General features: G+C 33.8%; 1 protein-coding gene across 3 annotated transcripts in view; it reads left to right on the forward strand.

The window, feature by feature from the left end:
* Positions 1 to 20,276, forward strand: part of LOC123003793 (protein Shroom) — a 157,034-nt gene that overhangs the window by 102,947 nt on the left and 33,811 nt on the right. For all 3 annotated transcript variants that reach the window (XM_044396790.1, XM_044396798.1, XM_044396808.1), the window contains 3 exons: positions 11,271 to 11,676; positions 14,338 to 15,119; positions 17,266 to 18,330. In XM_044396790.1, the coding sequence (XP_044252725.1) occupies positions 11,271 to 11,676; positions 14,338 to 15,119; positions 17,266 to 18,330 (2,253 nt within the window). The remainder of the gene's footprint in view (positions 1 to 11,270; positions 11,677 to 14,337; positions 15,120 to 17,265; positions 18,331 to 20,276) is intronic.

Genomic DNA, 20,276 nt, shown 5'->3' on the forward strand with positions numbered 1-20,276 from the left:
ACAAGTTAAATTCGTCCACGTCTATGTTGTAAATCATCAACAAAATGGCTTGCTCCCTAATGAAACGATCTGCAAAAACATATTAGTTAATCGTTTGGGTGATTCAGCGACTTGTGTAAATTAATATGGACATTGGTTTACAAACAAAAAGATTAATAATCAGTGTGCGAACTGGTTTCGTATAAAAAATTGAATCTTTTTCAAATTAAAAGACAAAATGTTAGGAGAATTTTAAGAGTTGCTTGATTAATTTTTTTAACAATGGAAACTTAATCGTTTTCGTTTATTTTTTTTAATTGCTTGTAAAAAATCAATTTGTTTGTTGATAAGTGGGCGTGCTATGGTCTGATATTTTACCTACTTTGTTGTAATAAAAAAGTGTCTTAAAGACAATACACAATGTTGAGTAACCCACTTCCGTGTAGCCTCCATTGTGAGGCATCTCGTCGAGATTTTATCCAGGCCAGTAGGAAGTTACTTTGTGAAGGGTTCTGCGTGTCGAAGGGCCTCGTGGTAACCTTGCGGTTATGTAAATTCAATCTGCTATGTAACAATATGACAACAATTCTATAAATGTTATGACTATAACCGGTTCTGCAGACTCACTAGTTGCACTCAGTCGATTACTTATTGCCTTTTATAACTGTTCATGCCCCGTTCTTGAGATTGCCTCTTGGTCAAACGAAATGCGTTACGCTCCCACTGTGCGAGTGCGTCTCGAAGAGTTCAACATTTTTACCAATTAGAATCCGCGGCTCAAACGACGAGTAATAAATGGAAAACAGTCGGCGGTCAGAGGGTAAATTTATACATCCATCGTTCAGGAACTCGGAATTTTTCACCAGATCCAAAACTGGTAAATTATCAAAGTGGCACTTGCAAGATTAGCCAATTAGATTACTGGTGCTACTGGTGGACATACAATTGAAGTGGAGTAGTGGTGTAATTTAATTCCGCTACTATACGGCAACGTGCTCTTTATGGCCCAATGTGATGGACGAGGAAATTTTGTATGGGCTGTACTCAGTGCTGGATAGCCCATAAAGCACACTAAGTACATGCTTAACGGCGGAACAAAGAAAATTTAAATAGACAGGGAACAGTTAACTCAGGTTTTATAGACTTCTGTTTAACTCTATTAAGGCATTTTTGCTATGCCAAAGCATGACTGCAACGGTTAACTCTTTTTATTTTTGTTCATAACTATTTTGGTTTTATTTGGTGAAAAGATATATTGTCCTAGGACCCTAACAGAAAGTAAGTTTTTCCACCTTAATTTTAGAAAGGAAAGTGGCCAATTGCCCTTCAGGGAGGTAACAATTTTATCTCCCCCACAGAAACAAAAATCATGCTGCTAGATTATTGACGAAACTGAGATATCAAGAGAAAACATTTTTTTTGCTTGTTTTAGCCGAAACTTTTCCAATAAGATTGCTTCAGATTAAAAACTGAGTTAAATTGTTCTGAATTAGCTGAAATAACGTGGTTTAGACCTATTTCAATGATTTTTTGGTTGCTTTAAAAGACGAATTTTTGTAAAAAAAAAATGAATTTTTGGGTTAAAAACGAGCTAAATTGTTCAAAACGGTCTGACTTAACGTAATTTTGATTTAGTTTGGCCGTTCTTCGGCTTATTTCAACAGATTATTTGAAATAATAAGCGTCCGGTTTAATAGTAAGCTGAAATAATTGGCTGAAACAATGTAGGTATTTCAGGTTAAACTCGACAATTTTTTAGCTTATTTCAACGAATTGTCTTGATCTCCTGATCCCAAAAACTTGCTTGAAATTGTGTAACATAACGTAATTTTGATCTAATTCAACTAATTTTTTGAATCTTTCGAAATGAGTTTATTATAGTTTCAAACTCAAAACTGAGTTAAATTGTTCAGAATTGGCTAAATCAACGAAAGTCTAATTTTTTTTTGTGGATACTTTCAATAAAATTTCGTGAACTAAGTATAATTGAGGTTTTGGCTCAAACACAAACTAAATTGTTCAGAATTGGATGAAACAACGAAATTCGTCGATTTTCCAGCTTGTTTTAACGAAATCTCTTAAAATATATGAGTCTCAGGCTCAAATTTACTAAAAAAAATATTTTTGTAAAATAATAGCTAATAAATGTCCGGTTTCAAAAGGAGTTCAAAAATAGTTTTTAATTGAATGAAACAACGGATTTCAGATTCCAGGCAGAACTCGATAATTTTTTTATCTTGTCTCAACGAAATCTCTTAAAGTAGTGGATTTCTTGTTTTAAAAACGAGCTAACTTGCTAAAACAATGTAATTTTGACCTAAAGTGGCAAATTTTTTACTTGTTTCAACGGAAACTTTTGAAATAAGTTTGTTTTAAACCCAAAACTGAGTTAAACTGTTCATAATTGGCTATTGGTTGAAACAAAGTAGTTTAACCCAACTCAATGAATTTGTTGGTTGCTTTCAATGAAATCTCGTGAAATAGTTTTGGCTCAAAAACAAACTAAATTGCTTAGAATTCGATAAAACAATGCAATTCGTCGATTTTTCAGCTTGTTTTCACGAAATCTCTTGAAATATGTGAGTTACAAGCTCAAAGCTGAAAAATTGTAATTTTTGAAATAAGAGATGTCTGTCTCAAAAATAGTTTGTAATTGCCCGCTTTTAGATTTCAAGCAAAACTCAATTTTTTAGCTTATTTTAACGAAATCTCTTGAAGTAAGTAGATTTCTGGTCGTAAAAACGAGCTAACTTGCTGGAAATTGACTAAAACAACGTAATTTTTGATCTAATCTACATAATATTTAGCGAATGTTTTCCTTGTTTCAACCTAAACTTTTGAAATAAATTTGTTTCAGACCCAAAACTCTTCAAAATGTCACTATTCCAGTCATGAAATAACATAATTTAGACCTAATTTAATGACCTTTTGCTTGCTTTCGATGAAATTTCATGAAATAGTTAAGTGTTTGGCTCAAAAATAAACAAAATTGCTCAGAATTGGATGCTGGATGTGAGATTGTTTAGACGAAATCTTTTGAAATATGTGAGTTTCCTTCCAGTCAAGATTTGGTGAAAAAAAAAAATCAAGCATAATTAGACTTGCTTTGTCGAAAACTCGCTAAATAACTGAGTTTTTGGCCTAAAGATTACTAAAATGCTTAAAATTGGATGAAATACCACTGCCACCCAAATATATAAAGGAAATTTCTACCTGTAAAGTGAGTTAAATTGTTCGAAATTGGCTGAAATAGCGTAATTTGGAACTAATTCGCCCATTTTTGTGCTTTTTTTGATGAAATCTCGAAAAATAAAAGAGTTTTTCGTTTAGATTAGAGATAAATCGACGATTTTTTAGTTTGTTTTGACGTAATCTCTTTAAATAAGTTAGTTTTTCGTTCAAAAACGAGTTAATTCGCTTCAGATTTCTTTTCAGAAATTTCGGGGAATTATGAATAAAATATATAAATTTATATTAATTATAAAACGATATTTTATCAGCTTTTCGCATGACGTAAACGTTGGATCCGCAACCGTTACAGGCACTCAACTCGGGCAATTTTTTTTCAAGAATTAAGGCTAATGGTCGTTTTTGCCTTTCTTCAGTCAATTTATCAATGATTAATTCCATAATTGGCTAAAATATTGACTTAACGCTCTGAAATTTAAACTTGCTGAAAAGTTTGTTGTTTTACAGCTATTCAGGTGCTTCCTTCGGTTACAGCTCTAATCTTGCGCGTAATCTAATTGGCGTTGATGAATCAAACACCTTCACTGACTCGTTTGTAAAATTCGATCTGCGTGGTTGCAACAAGGAAGTAACTTTTTGTTCAACACGCAATTTGTTTCTCCCACGCATTCGAATCTTGCACCAAATCTGGGGTCCAAATTAAAGAAAATGGTGCATATTAATATCGTATGTCGAGTCTATCACTCGGGGAATCTCTATTTCGCTCTATTGTCTCGATTGAAACCTATCGGTCGATCTTCTGAATATGTAAAGTCATATGGAGTTTCTCTAAATGGTCCTCCTCAAGAGGCATAAAACGTAGCATGACATCATCTTCACAAAAAGTTTCCCGTGAGATAAATAGCTGATGTACCGAATTTCTTTCTTTACGGTCTCAACTTCTGATCCGAATGTTTCTTATTTACTTGTCACGTTTCTTGATGCAACTTGAGAGATAGTTTTTTTTCCCGATTAACAAACTTTTCATACGCCAAGTCGACAATAAAACGGCATCCGACTCGCTTGCCTAATTCCTTTTGTCGATTTTTTGTCAAAATTATTACGAAACGGATCGACTTTCACACAATGCAAAAAGACACTTATTTTGACATGATACTATAGTTAATCTTCGACCTTTTCGCTCTTCCTTGTTACGACAAATCGTCGTAAAAACTTGCAACGATTAATTTTCAACGGTTTCTTTCGGATATTGCCCGTGTCCTACTTACAAATATTTGAACTCTATAAATCTGTCGATTCGACGACTGTGAGATATTAGATAATAATTCTTTTTTTCCTAGCTGGTAATGCACTCACACCAAATTAGGATACAACGGCATTCTTCACAGACTCAATCATCATTTTTACGATGGCAAACAAACAGTATTTATTTTCAGGCAGTTAAACATTATTATTAACATAAATTTAACACCTCGTGTCGACGATTTCCGCTACGCTGCAGAATGCAATAAGCAATTGACCAAAAACTCCCAATAAAATTTGACTCAAAAGAAATAACAGAAAAAATATGTGGGAATTTTGATGTTAATAGAATTGAATTAGAGAACATGATTCATAAAAATTCACCTCTTTACAGAGAAATGAACAAAAAGAATAAAATCTAGTGTTAATGTGAATTGAAAAATATTTTAATGCGCTTTTGTTATTAATTAGAGAAAACAGCATTCGCACCTTTAAAGAAATTTCTAATCAGAGGCCTGTGACTGTAATTGGCAATAATCATGTTTCATATCTTCGTTATTCAAGACTGTTAACTTAATTTTATTCATCAATATACTTTTTGGTCACCAGGTAAATATTTTACTATTTTAATAATATGGAAAAAACAAGAGGTAGGAATGAACAAAGTAAAAGAAAATAAAAATCCAATATGTACAGGGAAAATAACAAAGTTTAGTAACTTTCATCACAATTAGTAAAATAATAACCTAAAATTTAGGGAATTTTAAGTCTTGGTAACATAACTATATGGCTCCTGCGCAAGAGTATTATTTATTACTGGTATTTTTTATATTACTGAAGATTACTTATTGCAATCATTGTACTGAGTGTTCATAATTTAGTGTACTAAGTGTATACCAGATGAATAAAAAGTATGGAACCAAACTAATTGATGATTGATAAAGTACTACAAAAATGTGACGTTTTATCAAAAATAAAATTTTTCGAAATTTTGTTTTGTTTTTGAGTTCAACAATATTTTTAATGTTTCTAAATGGCAACCTACTATAAAACCATATTTCTCATGAACGTTATGATATAAGGATTACAACTATGCACTTTATATTTAATTAAAAAAAATACATAAATTTCAAAACAAAATAAAAATTTCGTTCTCAAAATAAATATGATCACAGTATGTTACCTTAATTTGTATTAATTATTATTTTCTGGAGGCAAATGATTTTTAGAAAATCACTTGGTTCTATTCTTTATATTTTTCTGCGACACATTTTTTTCTATTGTGCATTTATTATTTTTTCTATGACCCTAACAGAAAGTAATTTTTCCACCATAATTTCATACAGGAAAGTAGCCCATTACCCAGGAAGGTAAAAATTTTACAAGTCGACAACAGAAGCTATTAAACTTGACTATAAGCGTTGCTTTAATTTTTTTGTATACAGGGTATCCAAAAAAAAAAACGTTGAAAGAATTCTGAAGATGCTTTTCGAAGTCAAAATAAGAAAAAAAGATTCTATGGACATGTCTGAAAATGCTTCCTCGGGGAGCAAGACCCTCCTGAAAATGGCATACAAAAGGCTTTTTTTCATTTTTTTTACAAAGCGGTGGACATAAATTACAAAAGATTGCATCTGTAGTAATTTTTTTGGCGCTAAATCTATAAAAAAAAAAAATTGTGTACCTTAATTAGGGGGATAGATGTACTGGGATCAATCTATTCAAAGCGTAAAATTTTGCTTTGGAAGAGGTTTTTGAAATTGTTTTGGCAATTTTCTTCAATAAATGTGTTCGGTGTTATTTTTGTGAAAAATAACATAATTTCAAAAAGCAAGTTATCGCTCTAACTCCCATAGGAAGCATTTTCGGGCACAGGTCCGAAAGAGCTTTTTTCTTTTTTTGAACTAGAGAACCACCCGCCGAAAATTTTTTTTCGGACACTGTATAAATTAGCCAGAATGTTTGTGGGTGTATAACAGTCAACCATAATTTTTTGCTACCTATTTTAATCCACATTCAGTTGCTAATTTTTTGCTCTTTATTAGTCTACATTCCATGTTTCACTGACGATTTAAATTTTTTTATTCTTTATATTTTTCTGTGAAACACATTTTTTTCTACTGTGCATTTATTATTTTTTCTACGACCCTAACAGAAAGTAAGTTTTTTCACCCTAACTTCAGACAGGAAAGTAGCCAATTACCCAGGGAGGTAAAATTTTACAAGTCGACAAGTTTCAAGCAGTAACTTCCACCATGTGGGAGGAAAAGATAAACTTTCCTCCCTTGTAATACAAATAACTATTATTCTGCTTTTATTATTTTTAATGAAAAAGAATACTTGACATTGACTTGACAAAAATAATTGTCAGATTTCAAACACACAGAAGCTATTAAACTTGACTATAAGGGTTGCTTTAATTTTTTTGTATATAGGCTGTTAAAAAAAACATTGAAAAATTTCTGAAGAGGCTTTCCTAGGTCAAAATAAGAAAAAAAGTTTCTATGCACATATGTCTGAAAATGCTTCCTGGGGGAGCTAGAGCCTCCTGAAAATGGCGTAGAAAAGGCTTTTTTTCAATTTTTTCACAAAGCGGTGGACATAAAATTACAAAATATTGCATCTGTAGTAATTTTTTGGCGCTAAATCCATAAAAAATTGTGTATTTTATTTAGGGGGGCAGAGGTACTGGGGTCAATCTAGTTAAGGCGTAAAATTTTGCTTTGGAAGATGTTTTTTGAAATTGTTTTAGCAATTTTCTTCAAAAAATGTGTTCGGTATTATTTTTGTAAAAAATAACATAATTTCAAAAAGCAAGTTATCGCTCTAAGGGCCATTTTCATAATCGAATTAAAGGGACTTTAAGATTAATAATGTTGGTTTAGAATGTCAAATTTTTGTCAACAAGTCCATAGTAATCAGCACATTCTAAACTCAACATTAACTTTAAAGTTTCTTTAATTTGATTATGAAACTGGCCCTAACTCCCATAGGAAGCATTTTCGGGCATAGGTTCGGAAGAACTTTTTTCTTTTTTTGAACTAGAGAACCACCCGCCGAAATTTTTTTTTCGGACACTATAAATAAGTCAGAATGTTTGGGGCTGCATAATATAACCATAATTTTTTGCTACTTATTTTAATATTCAATTGCTAATTGCATACAATTGCTAATTTTTTGCTCTTTATTAGTTTATATTCCATGTTTCACTGACGATTTTAATTATTTATTTTTAAATAAAGGCGAATTTCGACTGTTCTGGGATTGAAAATTAAACACAACATTACACATTTTCTTAATTATTACTCGTATTATTGTGACTAAACTGTTTTTTAATCAGACTCTGTGAAAATGCAATTTACTGCAAAGAATTTTGTTGGAAATTAAAAAAAAAACATATTTAGAAATAATCTTTTTGAAGTTCTTTCCGCAATAGGCTGGAGTTTTTAAAATTCATAAAATCGTTAAAATTGTCAAAAATAAACAAATAAGGATTGTAATTTTGTCAATTTATTAGTTGTCGTCCAGATTCGAATATTTTTTCCAATTTCCACATTTTTGTGGTATCAATTAAAAAAAAATTCAATCTATCACTGACAAACTATAACACTTTGATTATTTTTTAATTAAATGCGACTTAAAATTCTTGAAAACCCGAATGATGTTTTTGGTGGTGTTTAATTTGGCTAGGAAACAACCGTTGCATTTCGTCTGTAGTGTTGATAATAATTAATGGGTGTTTCCTTATATGCCTGGAGTGCGTATTGAGTAGATGGAAGCAGTTGGGGCCAGTTGGACACCGTTGGTTGTCGACCTGGCCCAGACACCCGCACGACCGGTCCCCAGGTCATCCGCCATCACTACCACCATCAGCGACTTGATGAATGGATGCGCCAAACAGCTCGGTAATGAATTAATGCAAAGCCGTATAATGACGATTAAAACGCGACGGCGAGCCTAGGATTCCTTCCAACTTACGACAAAGTCGAAAAAAACACCAGCGCCCGAGGAAAAATACCGTAACTCTCTCGCCGAGACGAGGAATTATGCTACGTTTAAGTCGCATTGTTGATATCAAAAACTCCCGTTAGATAATCCCATGGATGTTACACTACAATTAAACTTATATGGATTTGCGCATAAAGAATCGATTCATTTCCACGATTTTATAGATTCGTATAAATCTCAGCCGACGTTTGATAATGAAAAGTCTGTTTAATGGTTTTAGTAGTCAGTGGTACGGAGGCATGCTGCGCAACTCTTCAATGAAGAATTCGCCAACTGAAGAGCATTGTCTTAAATTATGTGGGGCTTTGAAAGTTGCTACATCGAAATCTCATTACCGGACCACTTCGACGATAAAACTCATCGCAAAATTTTTACTTGAGTGCAAAACTCGATTGTGAGCTCGTTATGTAAGCTCAGAACTTGTTTATAGAGGAGGGACACTTCCCAATATCCATAACCGAGCAATTTGTAGTGACTTCTGCAGCAAAAAATCTCCATGGTCAATGACTCAGACTCTAATTTATCATTATTATTGATCGGAAACAGTGGCGCAGCGAGGGGGAGGTTTGAGGGTTATCCCTTAAAATTATATTTTAAAAACAACCAAATTAAATATTCGAATTTTGTATACAATTATTTTTATGTTGTCATAATTTTAGAAATTTTTATTTATTTTTACTTATTGTCTTTTTTCTATTTGATAAAAAATTAAATTTGCTTTCCACCGGTACCAAACAGGTCTAGCGTCAAGTTATTAGCAATAAACCGCTTTGGGTCCGAAAATCGCTCAAAATTTCGACAAAAATCTAAAAAATTAAAAATTTGAAAAAAAATTGAACCATTTGCACTCTTGGGGATTCAAGATACTTAGAGAAATACAAAAAACGTGGCAAAATGCAAGAGATAAATTTTTGAAAAATTTTGTGTCCATGAATACATACAGGGTGCGTCAGAACTCGCACCCCAGAGGAAAATGCAATATAAGGTAAGATACCAGGAACATGGAAAAAATGTTACTAAATAATTGTAAAAAAACATATACAAGATCATGAGTATCCTTAAATAGATATAAAAAAATGTCAAATGTCAAAAAGTAAGTGTAAAATTTTTTTGACAGATAGAATTTTTAAACATTTTTTTTCATGTTCCTGGTATCTTACCTTACTTGAAAATTTTCTCTGGGACGGCGCACCCTGTATATTAAATTAAAACATTGAGACTGTCGGCGGCGGTGGTGGCTTAGCGGCATAAGGTCTCGCGTTCCAGCAGGTAGGTTCGAGTTCGATCCCCGGTAAATAAATAAATACTAACTTAAATAAAAATGGCGGGCGCATAAGAGCGCGAACTTTAAAACATATGCACATGTTCTAATAAGTATAATAAGAGTGAGAGAGAGAGCGCATACGAGCAAATAAGAACGCAAATCATAATCAGAAAGAGAAAGAGCATAAGAACAAATAAGTGAACAAAGCATAAGTAAGGGATGGCTCATAAAAAAAGCATAAGACCTTTTTTCTAATTTGCGTTTGAAAAAAGCTTATTTCGATACCAAAACTGATGCTTTAATGAGCCATTTCAACACCAATTCGGGTGCTGAAATAGACTAGTACAGTAGTACAATTTACTTTCTAGAGGTTGGTAGTGGTGATTTCCAGCAGCGTTTTCAGTGAATGAAATATTTGTAGTACTCTTGTTAATTTAACAAAATTTTGAAAAATACTCAAGACTTGACACTTTGAAAATCGAATTTTTTAAACTTTGTGACATTTATTACCAACCACCACCTTATTAGCACTAAACATTCTAAATTTTCAAAAAATCGATTTTTATGTTAAAAAAGTACGTAAAATGCGCAAAATAGAAAAAATAACATAAAAACTTGTTTCATACGTCATTTGTGGGAACTCGTTCTTTATAAAACTCGCGCTTTGCTGTTCGTTTTATAAATCTTATGCTACGTTTTTACTATCACTGACTATTCATACTGTCCATTTTGAAATGACGTTTAAATGAGTGCCTGAAGTTTTTCACATAAACTCTATCTTTGGCTGCGCTACTGATTGGAAAAGTAGGTTGACCAAACAGAATTTGGTATTAATCACCACTGTTTGACAGGTTAATTATTTTTAATTTACCAGCAGTGATTGGTTTCATTCATCGCAAAAAAACACATAGTTATTATGTCATAATTCAATTGTCGTACCCAACAATTCAAACTTTACAACATGTTCACCTTAATGAATCACAAATATCTATAAATCAATCTGGTTAATGTTGCAGAAAATGCGAAGGAGGTAGAGCAGCGGGTGTCGATTGTTATCACCGGTGATATTTAACATGTAATTGAGGGCTGGTAGCTCACACCTTGAGGGGGCACGAGTGGCAAAAATAAAACTGCATTGCTCATAAATAGCACACGCCATTTCACCATTTATATTTTTTTGCAGAGATCGAACTAAAAAGTAAATTGTCATTTTTGATCGTGTTTAGTAAAATTTTAGAGACGAAGTTTTCCAAAATTTGCTTAAACGCTCGAAAAAGGCACAAATGACTTTGTTTTATTTTGAGCGAAATCTTTGCAAAAATCCTGAGATTTCAATACAAAAACGCGTTTAAAGTATCTTCAATCAAATTTAGTGTTTTCTTGGATTATTTTTGACTTAATTTTGTTCAAGAAGCAATTAAAATGTGTGAAATATACAAAACAATATCAATTTTCATTTATTTTTGTGATTTTTAAGCTTGTTTGGACAAGATTTTGAAAAATACAGAGTCTATAGTGTAAAAACAAACTAATCACTTTCGATTTAATTTGTTATTTTTTAGCCCATTTGTATGAATTTTTTTTGCAGAAGTCGAACTAATGGCTTCGAAGGCCCGGCCAAACCCCCCTCTTTGGTCTCTACAATGATGCCGTCACGTTCCACGCCAAACTTGCAGTCGAAGACCCACCCGACCATCTACTCCTACCTCCAATCCAGTTTCAAGGGTTCATCCCGCGATGACGATTCCCCGCCCCCTGCGCCCCCCGTGCGAGATTCATCAAGTCTCAAATCCATCAAATACGGTCCTGGTCACGAAAAGTTCCCCTCTTGGCCAGTACCGGCTGCTGCTGAGACCCCACAAGCTCTTCGGGGGCCCCCAAGCGGTGGTTCGCACCGGTCCAAGTCATGGACCGACCATACCAACTACCCCAAGGAGAAGGTCGTAGCCTACACGCGGCCCTACATGAAAAGACAGTCTGCATACACGCAGCAAGTAAGTTTAATATACAGCAGTGGCGGCTCGTAGTCTTTTATTAAGAGCAGGCAGATCTCATTTTAAATAAAAAAAATTGAAATATACGTGTATCTACATAGAGTTCCTATATTCTAATATAGAAACTCTATACAGGGTGTTTGAGGATTGCGAGCAAATATTTTAACCACTAATAGGACTCGTCAAAAGAAACAACTTTCGTTATTCCAACTTTTGTCGAAAGCACGTCATTTCTGAGTTAAAATAAATGGAGGCTGAAAACCGGTCCCCGCCTATGTCTTAATACGATGTTTACAATCATTCATAAGAAAAAACTTTGGAACGCAAACAGCGTAAAGACAAAAAAAATATCGCTACATTAGGGTAGATCAGTGTCAATGTTAGTAGGTCAATACTTGCTATTATAAAAAATTGCTCGAAATGTGTTCATTCGTTGGCAATACATACTTCATGTACTCTTCTAGGGAAGCTTGCGTTTGCAGATACAGCCCTTTCGAAGGTACAGTGATGGACAGTGAATTTCGTCCACCCAATTTCCCTGACAGATTAAAAGTGTAAATTAGGCTTTAAGTTTTCCTAACCTTGTTTCTGACTTTTGATTAACGTTTGTCATGTTGATAGAATGCTCCATGCTTCTTGCTACTTTTTACCTTTGTCCTTTGAAATGGTAGTCCCAAAAGTATAGAGATACGTCTTTGAGACCTACGTTCTTGTACCAGAGAGATAATTTTTATTTTATTAAACGCACTTACTGCTGGCATGTTCGAATTTGATTAAATGTGACAATACGTCTTTGAATGTCATGACAATAAAGCACAGACTACAGTGAATTTTTGTGAATTCACAGAAATTGGGTGGACGAAATTCACTGTCCATCATTGTATAACTTTGAGCTGCGTACACTAATTCACTAATTGTTTCATGTGAACCCCCAAAAAAACACACGTATTTAAATCTGGTGACGACTTTGGCATAATCTGGTGGAGCTCCACTTGTAAATACCGCATGTGTCGCCAAGGGCACGTCCTCCACCAGATCGGACAACACATTTTCCAAAAAATCCACATAAATGGCACTAGTTAAACGTTGAGGTAATATGTGGGGTCCAATTTGGTGATTTTCAATGATCGCTGCCCAAACATTTAGTGAAAATCGGTCTTGGAAGTGCGATGTCCGTACACTAGTTAATTTGGCGTTTGAGTAGTTGGCCATAATGACTTGATTGACAATTTGATTTCAAATCGATGTGCACAATTCACCCGAAAGCGCATTAACGACTAACTAAACTGACGCTTGTAATTTTTTGGACAAAAAGTTTCCTTTTTTCTGTATAAAAACTTTCACGGTCCAACATTCAATGCAATTTATTTTCATTGATATTTTTACTTCCAACTAACAAGGACATACACACTAAACGGCTCGTGAAAATCATAGGGGGGAAATTTCACAAAAATAAAATTTGGATACGGAATTTGTTTGGTCTTCAATTTGACTTTTCATAACAAATTCTCTTAGTGGTTAATATATTTGCTCGCAATCCACAAACACCCTGTGTGTACACATATACTTGATGACTAAGAAATGATTCTTTGCTTTGCTGACTATGAAAAGCTAACTTTTAACAGCAACGAAAAATACAACCTTTTTAAAATTCTTCAATTTTTTCATTAAATTTAATAATTTGCAGGGCTGAATCTACATTTGTGGCTACATTTTATTTACCCTGCTACTCATACATATGTTCTTGACTTTAAGTGTGTCTTTATATTGCCCTTGGTATTTTTTTTAAGTTGTCATACTAGAGTTTTAGACCACGCTTCCTCACTATGACTTGAAAATGGCCAAAAAAATATTATTTTTTTTGTGTTTTGCTTCCACTTAACCACTCATATTTAATATACCAGGAATCTACAAAACTATATTAATAATTAATTTTCGTATGACCCTAAGGGAAAGTAAGTTTTTCCACCCTAATTTCAGAAAGCAAAGTGGCCAATTAGCTCCCTCATCTGTTAATATTACAATAAAAACCTAAAACCTTTCAGGGAGGTAGAAATTTTACCTCCCCCATAAAAACTGAAAAACATGCTGCTAGATTTAATGAATAAAGTTAAGTAAATGCTTCTACTTTTAATGAATAAAGTTAAGTAGATGCTTCTACTTGTCATAGTAAATGACAGACGTAATTTAGATTTTATGATGAGGAAGAAAGATACAAAACTATATTCAAAGCTTTTGCTACATTGTTAGTTTTGAAGTTCTTCGTGGTAGATCGAAGGAAAAATTATATCTATGTATTACATTGGACGAAAGTGTCTTTTTCTCCCTGGGTGGTTATTGGCCTCGACAAGTCGTACTTGATTCATTTGACACGTCTCGAGCAGTAACTTCGACCTGTGGGAAGAAAAAATACACTTTCCTTCCTTGTAATACAAATAAATATTATTTAAGTCTTGATGAGGTGCTCCCAATTCTTTTGCATATAATTTATTTAAGTTATTAAAATTATAATTATATAAAAATTGTAATTTGCGATTCAAAAATAGTCAAAATAAATTATTTTATTTTTAACTTCCATTTGCACTGAGGAGGTATTGCCTCCTTTGCCTCCCCTGACGAGCCACCACTGATATACAGTATGTTTAATTTTTACTTTTACAGAAACTTAAAACTGTGATGGAACGTTGTGAGAAAATCCCTCCTGAGACTTACGAATCTCGCTACTACTTGTCACATGTTGATCGTGATGGCAAGCCTTTAGGCGATATGGACTACTTGGTGCCATCCCCTCCTGAGAGGGACCTCCCTGGGAAACCCCAACTCACCCAAGCCGACTTGGAGGAGTACGCGCGGTCGTACCAAGAGCCTTCCTACGACTCCTCCCTCACCAAATCCGGCTTGGAGGAGTTCATGGAGTACACCCGCCATTACGAGGACTCCAAACACCTCCACCAGAAGCAACTCTCCTATGCCCAGTCGGAGGGGTACCACAGCTACGTCTCCAGTACCGACTCGACTTCCACCCCCTTCTTGGACCGGCTGAGGAGGGATAGTGAAGCTGTGGTCACTAGACCCTCCTGGGACGAGGCAGAGGAGCACACGAGGAGGGAAGGGAGGGATAGTGTAGTGACGACCAGTTCTGGTTCGGTCTCGTCTAGTGAAACTCTGAAATGGCACGGGTCGATGAGTGATGTGTCGGTCGCTAGCAGTTCTTATACACATCTTGCCAATTCAAATGCGTCGGTTTCGAGACAATTGATTGCTCATAGTGCGAGAGTGCAAACGCCGCAAAGACATCATTCCGAGAGTGTTCTGTATATGGGGGGCGAGAATCCCGACAGTTGGAAGGACAAGGAGAGTAGGAATAATAACACGAACAAACTCAAATTGTTTCCGGTGAATACTTATACGGTGCAGGAGGCTGATGGCAGCGCCAACAGCAGGTGCGATTTTTTTTATTTTGTAAAGTGATTAAAGATGGGGGTATTATTTGACGTCGGCTGGTTTCCGAGCCGAGCCGAAAAAGTTGCTAGGTTTACAACCATTTTCACCAGATTATTATTATTTAATTTTTTTTAATAAACAGTATTGTAATTTTTGAGGCGGAATTGCAAAACCTCGCGAAAAGAAACGATCGAAAGAGGTACTAATGACATTATTTTCGGCCTCATTTTGTGATTTTTTGGCAAAATAATTACGTTTTTAGCTAAAACACTCGAGAAATGCAATAACAATTTAATTTTTGACATAATTTGTTATTTGTTTTTACAAAAACCTTGAGGTTTTAGTAGAAAACGTACATAAACGCGTTTTCGATCAAATAAAAAATAAAAAGCAGTTAAATTGTTTGAAATAAACAAAATAACAGCAATCTCCATTTATTTTTGTGATTTTTAGTCGTGTTTGGATAAGATTTTGCAAAATAAATAACCTTTGGTTTAAAAACGAACTAAATCCATCCTAAAAATAATTTCATTTTTGATTTGATCTTACAATTTTTCAGCTTGTTTTTTCGAAATCTTTTTGGTTTTGTCTCAAAAAGGAAAAGGCAGAAGGCATTTTTGATCAAATTTTTTGAATTTTCGGCTTTTTTAACAAACTTTTGCGAGATAAATGTGTTTATATTTGAAAAAGACAAAAGTAAATTGCCATTTTTGACCGTGCTTAGTAAAATTTCTGAGGCGAAAGAGAAAAACGTCGCGAAAAAAAAACGGAGTTTTCAAAAATTTTCTTAAATTCTCGAAAAAGGCACATATGATATCATTATCTGCCTAATTTTGTGATGTTCCGATCTGAAAAAATTTTGCAAAATAATTGCGTTTCGAGCTAAAACGCTTGGGGTATACAAAAATGATATAATTTACAACAATTTGTTGGTTTTTTGTTTTTTTTTTTGTAACGAAATTCTGAGATTTCAATACAAAAACGTGCTTAAAGCATTTTAAATTATTTTTTTTCTTGGCTTATTTTTAACTTAATATTGTTAAAAAGCAGTTTAAGTGTGTGAAATAAACAAAATAACATTAATTTTCATTTATTTTTGTGATTTTTAGGCTTGTTTGGACAAGATTTTATAAAATACATGAACCTATAGTTTAAAAAAACAAACTAAATCGAGGGAAACAACCCAAAAATAATATTATTTTCGATTTAATTTTGTAATTTTTTAGCCTGTTTGTACGAAATTTTTTGATTTTATCTCAAAAAGGTGTTTAACTGTTTAAACACTCGGAAAAGACAAGAAACGCCATTTTTGGCCAAATTTGTTGAATTTTCGACTTTTTTTAACGAAAATTTTTACAAAATAATTGTTTCTATCGAAAATGGCAAAAGTAAATTGGCATTTGTGATGTCGTTAAGTTAAAGTTTTGTGGGGATAGAAAAAAACTTTACGAGAAAAACGGAGTTTTTAAAAATATGCTTAAACGCTCAGAAAAGGCACAAATGACATCATTTTCGGTCTAATTTTGTGATTTTTCGGTCTGTTTTTATTAAAATTTTGTGAAATAATAGCGTTTTGGGCAAAAATATACATTTAATTTTCGACAAACTTTGTTGATTTTTTTGGTTTGTTTAATAACGAAATTTTTGCAACAAACCTGAAATTTCAACATAAAAACATGGATTTTCTTGTTTATTTTTGACTTCAAAAAACTGTTAAAGTGTGTGAAACAAACAAAATAATATCAATTTTAATTTATTTTTGTGATTTTTGTTAGTTGTGTTTGGACAACAAGATTTTGCAAAATAAATGAACCTTTAGTTTAAAAGCGAACTAAATTGAGCAAAACAACAAAAAATAACATCATTTTCAGTTTAATTTTGTAATTTTTCAGCTTGTTTAAACAAAATTTTTCGATTTTACCTCAAAAAGATGCTTAAACACAATTTTGAGCCGTATTTGTTGACTTATAACTAAAATTTGTAAAATATTGGGTTTCTACCATTTTTATTCTTACACAATCAAAACGTAAACATTTTTTGCTTATTTGTTAGGTTTTGTGTCTTTTCCAACAAATACAAATTAAGAAAACGAAAAACATTAATTTTACCAAATTTTGTAATTATTATTAGTGCTTTTTTTTGTAGGTTAAATCCCGCCTTATCAGTGCAAGACCGGATAACCGAGCTAGAAAAGCAGCAGAAATACTCCTACTTGGACCCCGAGAAGAAGCACAAAGTTCCTGACCCCACCCTCAAAGCCATTCAAAAGAAAGCTCTTTTATCATTTTACGAGCGCCACCAGAATCCCAACAAGAACAACTGGCGTTCAGAGCCTCAACTTCCCTCAATCCCTCAACCTCCTCCACGCGTCAAAGTCCAACTCCCCTCCCGTCGGGCCTCTTCCGCTTCGGACTACTCCTCCGGCAACACCTCGAAACGGAGCAGTTTGGCCTCAACTCAATCCAAAACGACTGAAAACATCAAAACTCTCCCAAAACACCAATACAGCAACTCTTGCGGAAGCCTTTCCACTGATTTACTAGGGCCGATTATCGTCGGGCCTTCGATCTCTGTTGACGATTGGGTGCCAGACAGCCCCCCAGCGAGACCACCAAAGAACCCCCACTTGAGGACCACCTTCCCGGATTTGTTCAACCAGCGAGTACCAAGCCCGGATTTGCCACCCCCGTCGCCGCCGACGGTGCTCGAAGACGAGGTTTTCAATAATGATGATCCGCTCCCTCCACCGCCCCCGGAGTGCCAAATGGCCGGGCCACAAGTGGAAAAAATCAAGCAAACTGTGGGATTACCGAATCAATGTCGGTATAGTAGTGTCCGATCGTCGATAAAAACCAGACCTGCTGGGCATATTATCCAGCAAGTCAGTAGTAGACCATACAATGGAGGGCTTAATCAATACGCGAAAAGGTCAAACACGAAATATCCAGCGACCCAAAAGCTGGTTTTGAATGGAAATGTCGCTGTGAGTCAGAAGGTGGTCAATGGGTCTGACCAATACAGAGCAGAACCCTTGAAACCGATCCAGAAGGAGGTTGACTTGAAGAAGGTGCAAAGGGCGTCGATTGCTGAAGGGTCGCCACCCCCCTTGCAGCCGAGACAAGCAAGGGTCAATCAGAGCATGAGAGGGAGGATTTCACACGCCGTTGTCAATAACTCCCCCAAAGGGAGAGAAAGCCGGTCACAATCACTGTAAGTTTTTAGACAACTTAGTATTCTCGCGTGCATGTTGGGTTGCCGACCTCTAGCACCTATGACTTCGGAACTTTCATAAACACAAGCATTTTTCATTAAATTTTTTGTTTTCTTGGCTTATTTTTGACTTAATTTTGTTCAAAACGCAGTTAGTGTGTGAAATAAACAAAATAACATCAATTTTCATTTATTTTTGTAATTTTTAGGCATGTTTGGACAAGATTTTAAAAAATACATGAACCTGTAGTTTAAAAAAAACGAACTAAATCGAGGAAAACAACCTAAAAATAATATTATTTTCGATTTGTTTTGTAACTTTTTAGTCTTTTTGTACGAAATTTTTTGAATTTCTTTTAGTTTTATCTCAAAAAGGTGTTTAACTGTTTAAACACAAACTACCTATCGAATAACGTCCAGTTGCAACTGCAATTATTCAAAATCTAATTGCATTTAAAACGATGGCAATTACCTTTCTGTTATATTTATAATTAACTCGCGTTCGGTTAAAGATTATTATTTATGCGTCAAGTCATTGGAAATTCACTGCAGTTTAGAAGAGACAAAAGACTTTAATTTGTTAGGCATTGACAATATTAACAATTTAATTTATTTATTTTAATTGTTTGTGGTTTGAAGATTATCAGTGAGTGACAAGTAATAATTATTATGCACGAATGAAAGAATTTGTTGTTTAATTATAAAATAACTCGACATTGCATAATTGTAAATGAAGTTTGTTATCTTAGTAGGGTGTCAGTGCGAGATTTTATACTAAGTGGATAAAAACATGAAGGATAGTTTTGATTGTTTCAAACTTGAAAGTGATAAGACCGGAATTTTTACACACAGTTGTGAAAACATATTCAGGTTATTCAGATACGTATGTAAAATGTTCCGGGGAGTAACTTGGCGTCAATAAAACTGCAAAATTCGTAATAGTTTAGAAGATACACTCAAATTTTCATTTTCGAATTGTTGACTTTATCAGCAATTTTCTCGATAATTATTATCGCAGAACACTGATCTTTTTTGTATTTGATAGAAAATTAAATTTTCTTTCAAACGGTACCAAACATAAGAAGCTATCACCAATAAGTTCGGAGATATCGGCAATAGAATTGACCAAGAATCGACCAAAATCTCGACAAAAATCAAAAAAATTATTAACTTTTAAATTAATTCATGTAACGTTTTTTTACATATCTAGAGGTCTTAAAGACTCAAAAAAGTGCATAAAACGGTTATAGCGTCAAGTTTAAAAAATTACGAAGTTTCTATAATAAGGTGAAGAGTGTGAGGGGGAAGAACCGATTTAATGATCCTGATAGCAAGATGGGATTGGTGATAAGCTGATAAGTCTCATGGTTGATTATGAAAACAAGGAAAGGACGAGTATTAAATTGTGTGTTTATCCCGATTTTGAGGGGCGGTATCAACAAACCTGCGATGGTGTCACATACTGTATTTTTTGTGCAACAATTTCTGAAATTAAAAAAATTACCCGAGTGGTACACTGCGTCAGAACAGAATTTATGATAATATTTTCGAAAAAACGTTACGGAAGACAATTAATAAAAAAATGAGAGACTTAAGAACGATTCACAAAAAGAATAAAAAACACAAAAAACGCAAAAAAGAAAAAACTTAAAAAACAAAAGAGAAAGAATGAAATAATTTATTTTTGTAATAAATGACAGAAAATAAAGAACTGAAAAAAACAAATCAAAACACATTTAACAAATAGAGATTGACAATAAAATCAAAGAAGCCGATTTTTGAAACAAAAATTTTAATTATTTAAATTGATTTTTTCAATTGGCCATGAAAAATTAAAGTTAGACAAGGAACAATTTTGTCATTTTTTTCTCACTGTGCTTTGAAAAACGCAGATTAAAATTTTCAAAAAATTATAAATTGAAATTTGTTTCCCAATTGGCTTTGAA

The sequence above is a fragment of the Tribolium madens genome, unplaced genomic scaffold (assembly GCF_015345945.1).
Source record: "Tribolium madens isolate multiple individuals breed KSU strain unplaced genomic scaffold, Tmad_KSU_1.1 Scaffold_11;HRSCAF=98;Tcas5.2_LG3b, whole genome shotgun sequence".
NCBI lineage: Eukaryota > Metazoa > Arthropoda > Insecta > Coleoptera > Tenebrionidae > Tribolium > Tribolium madens.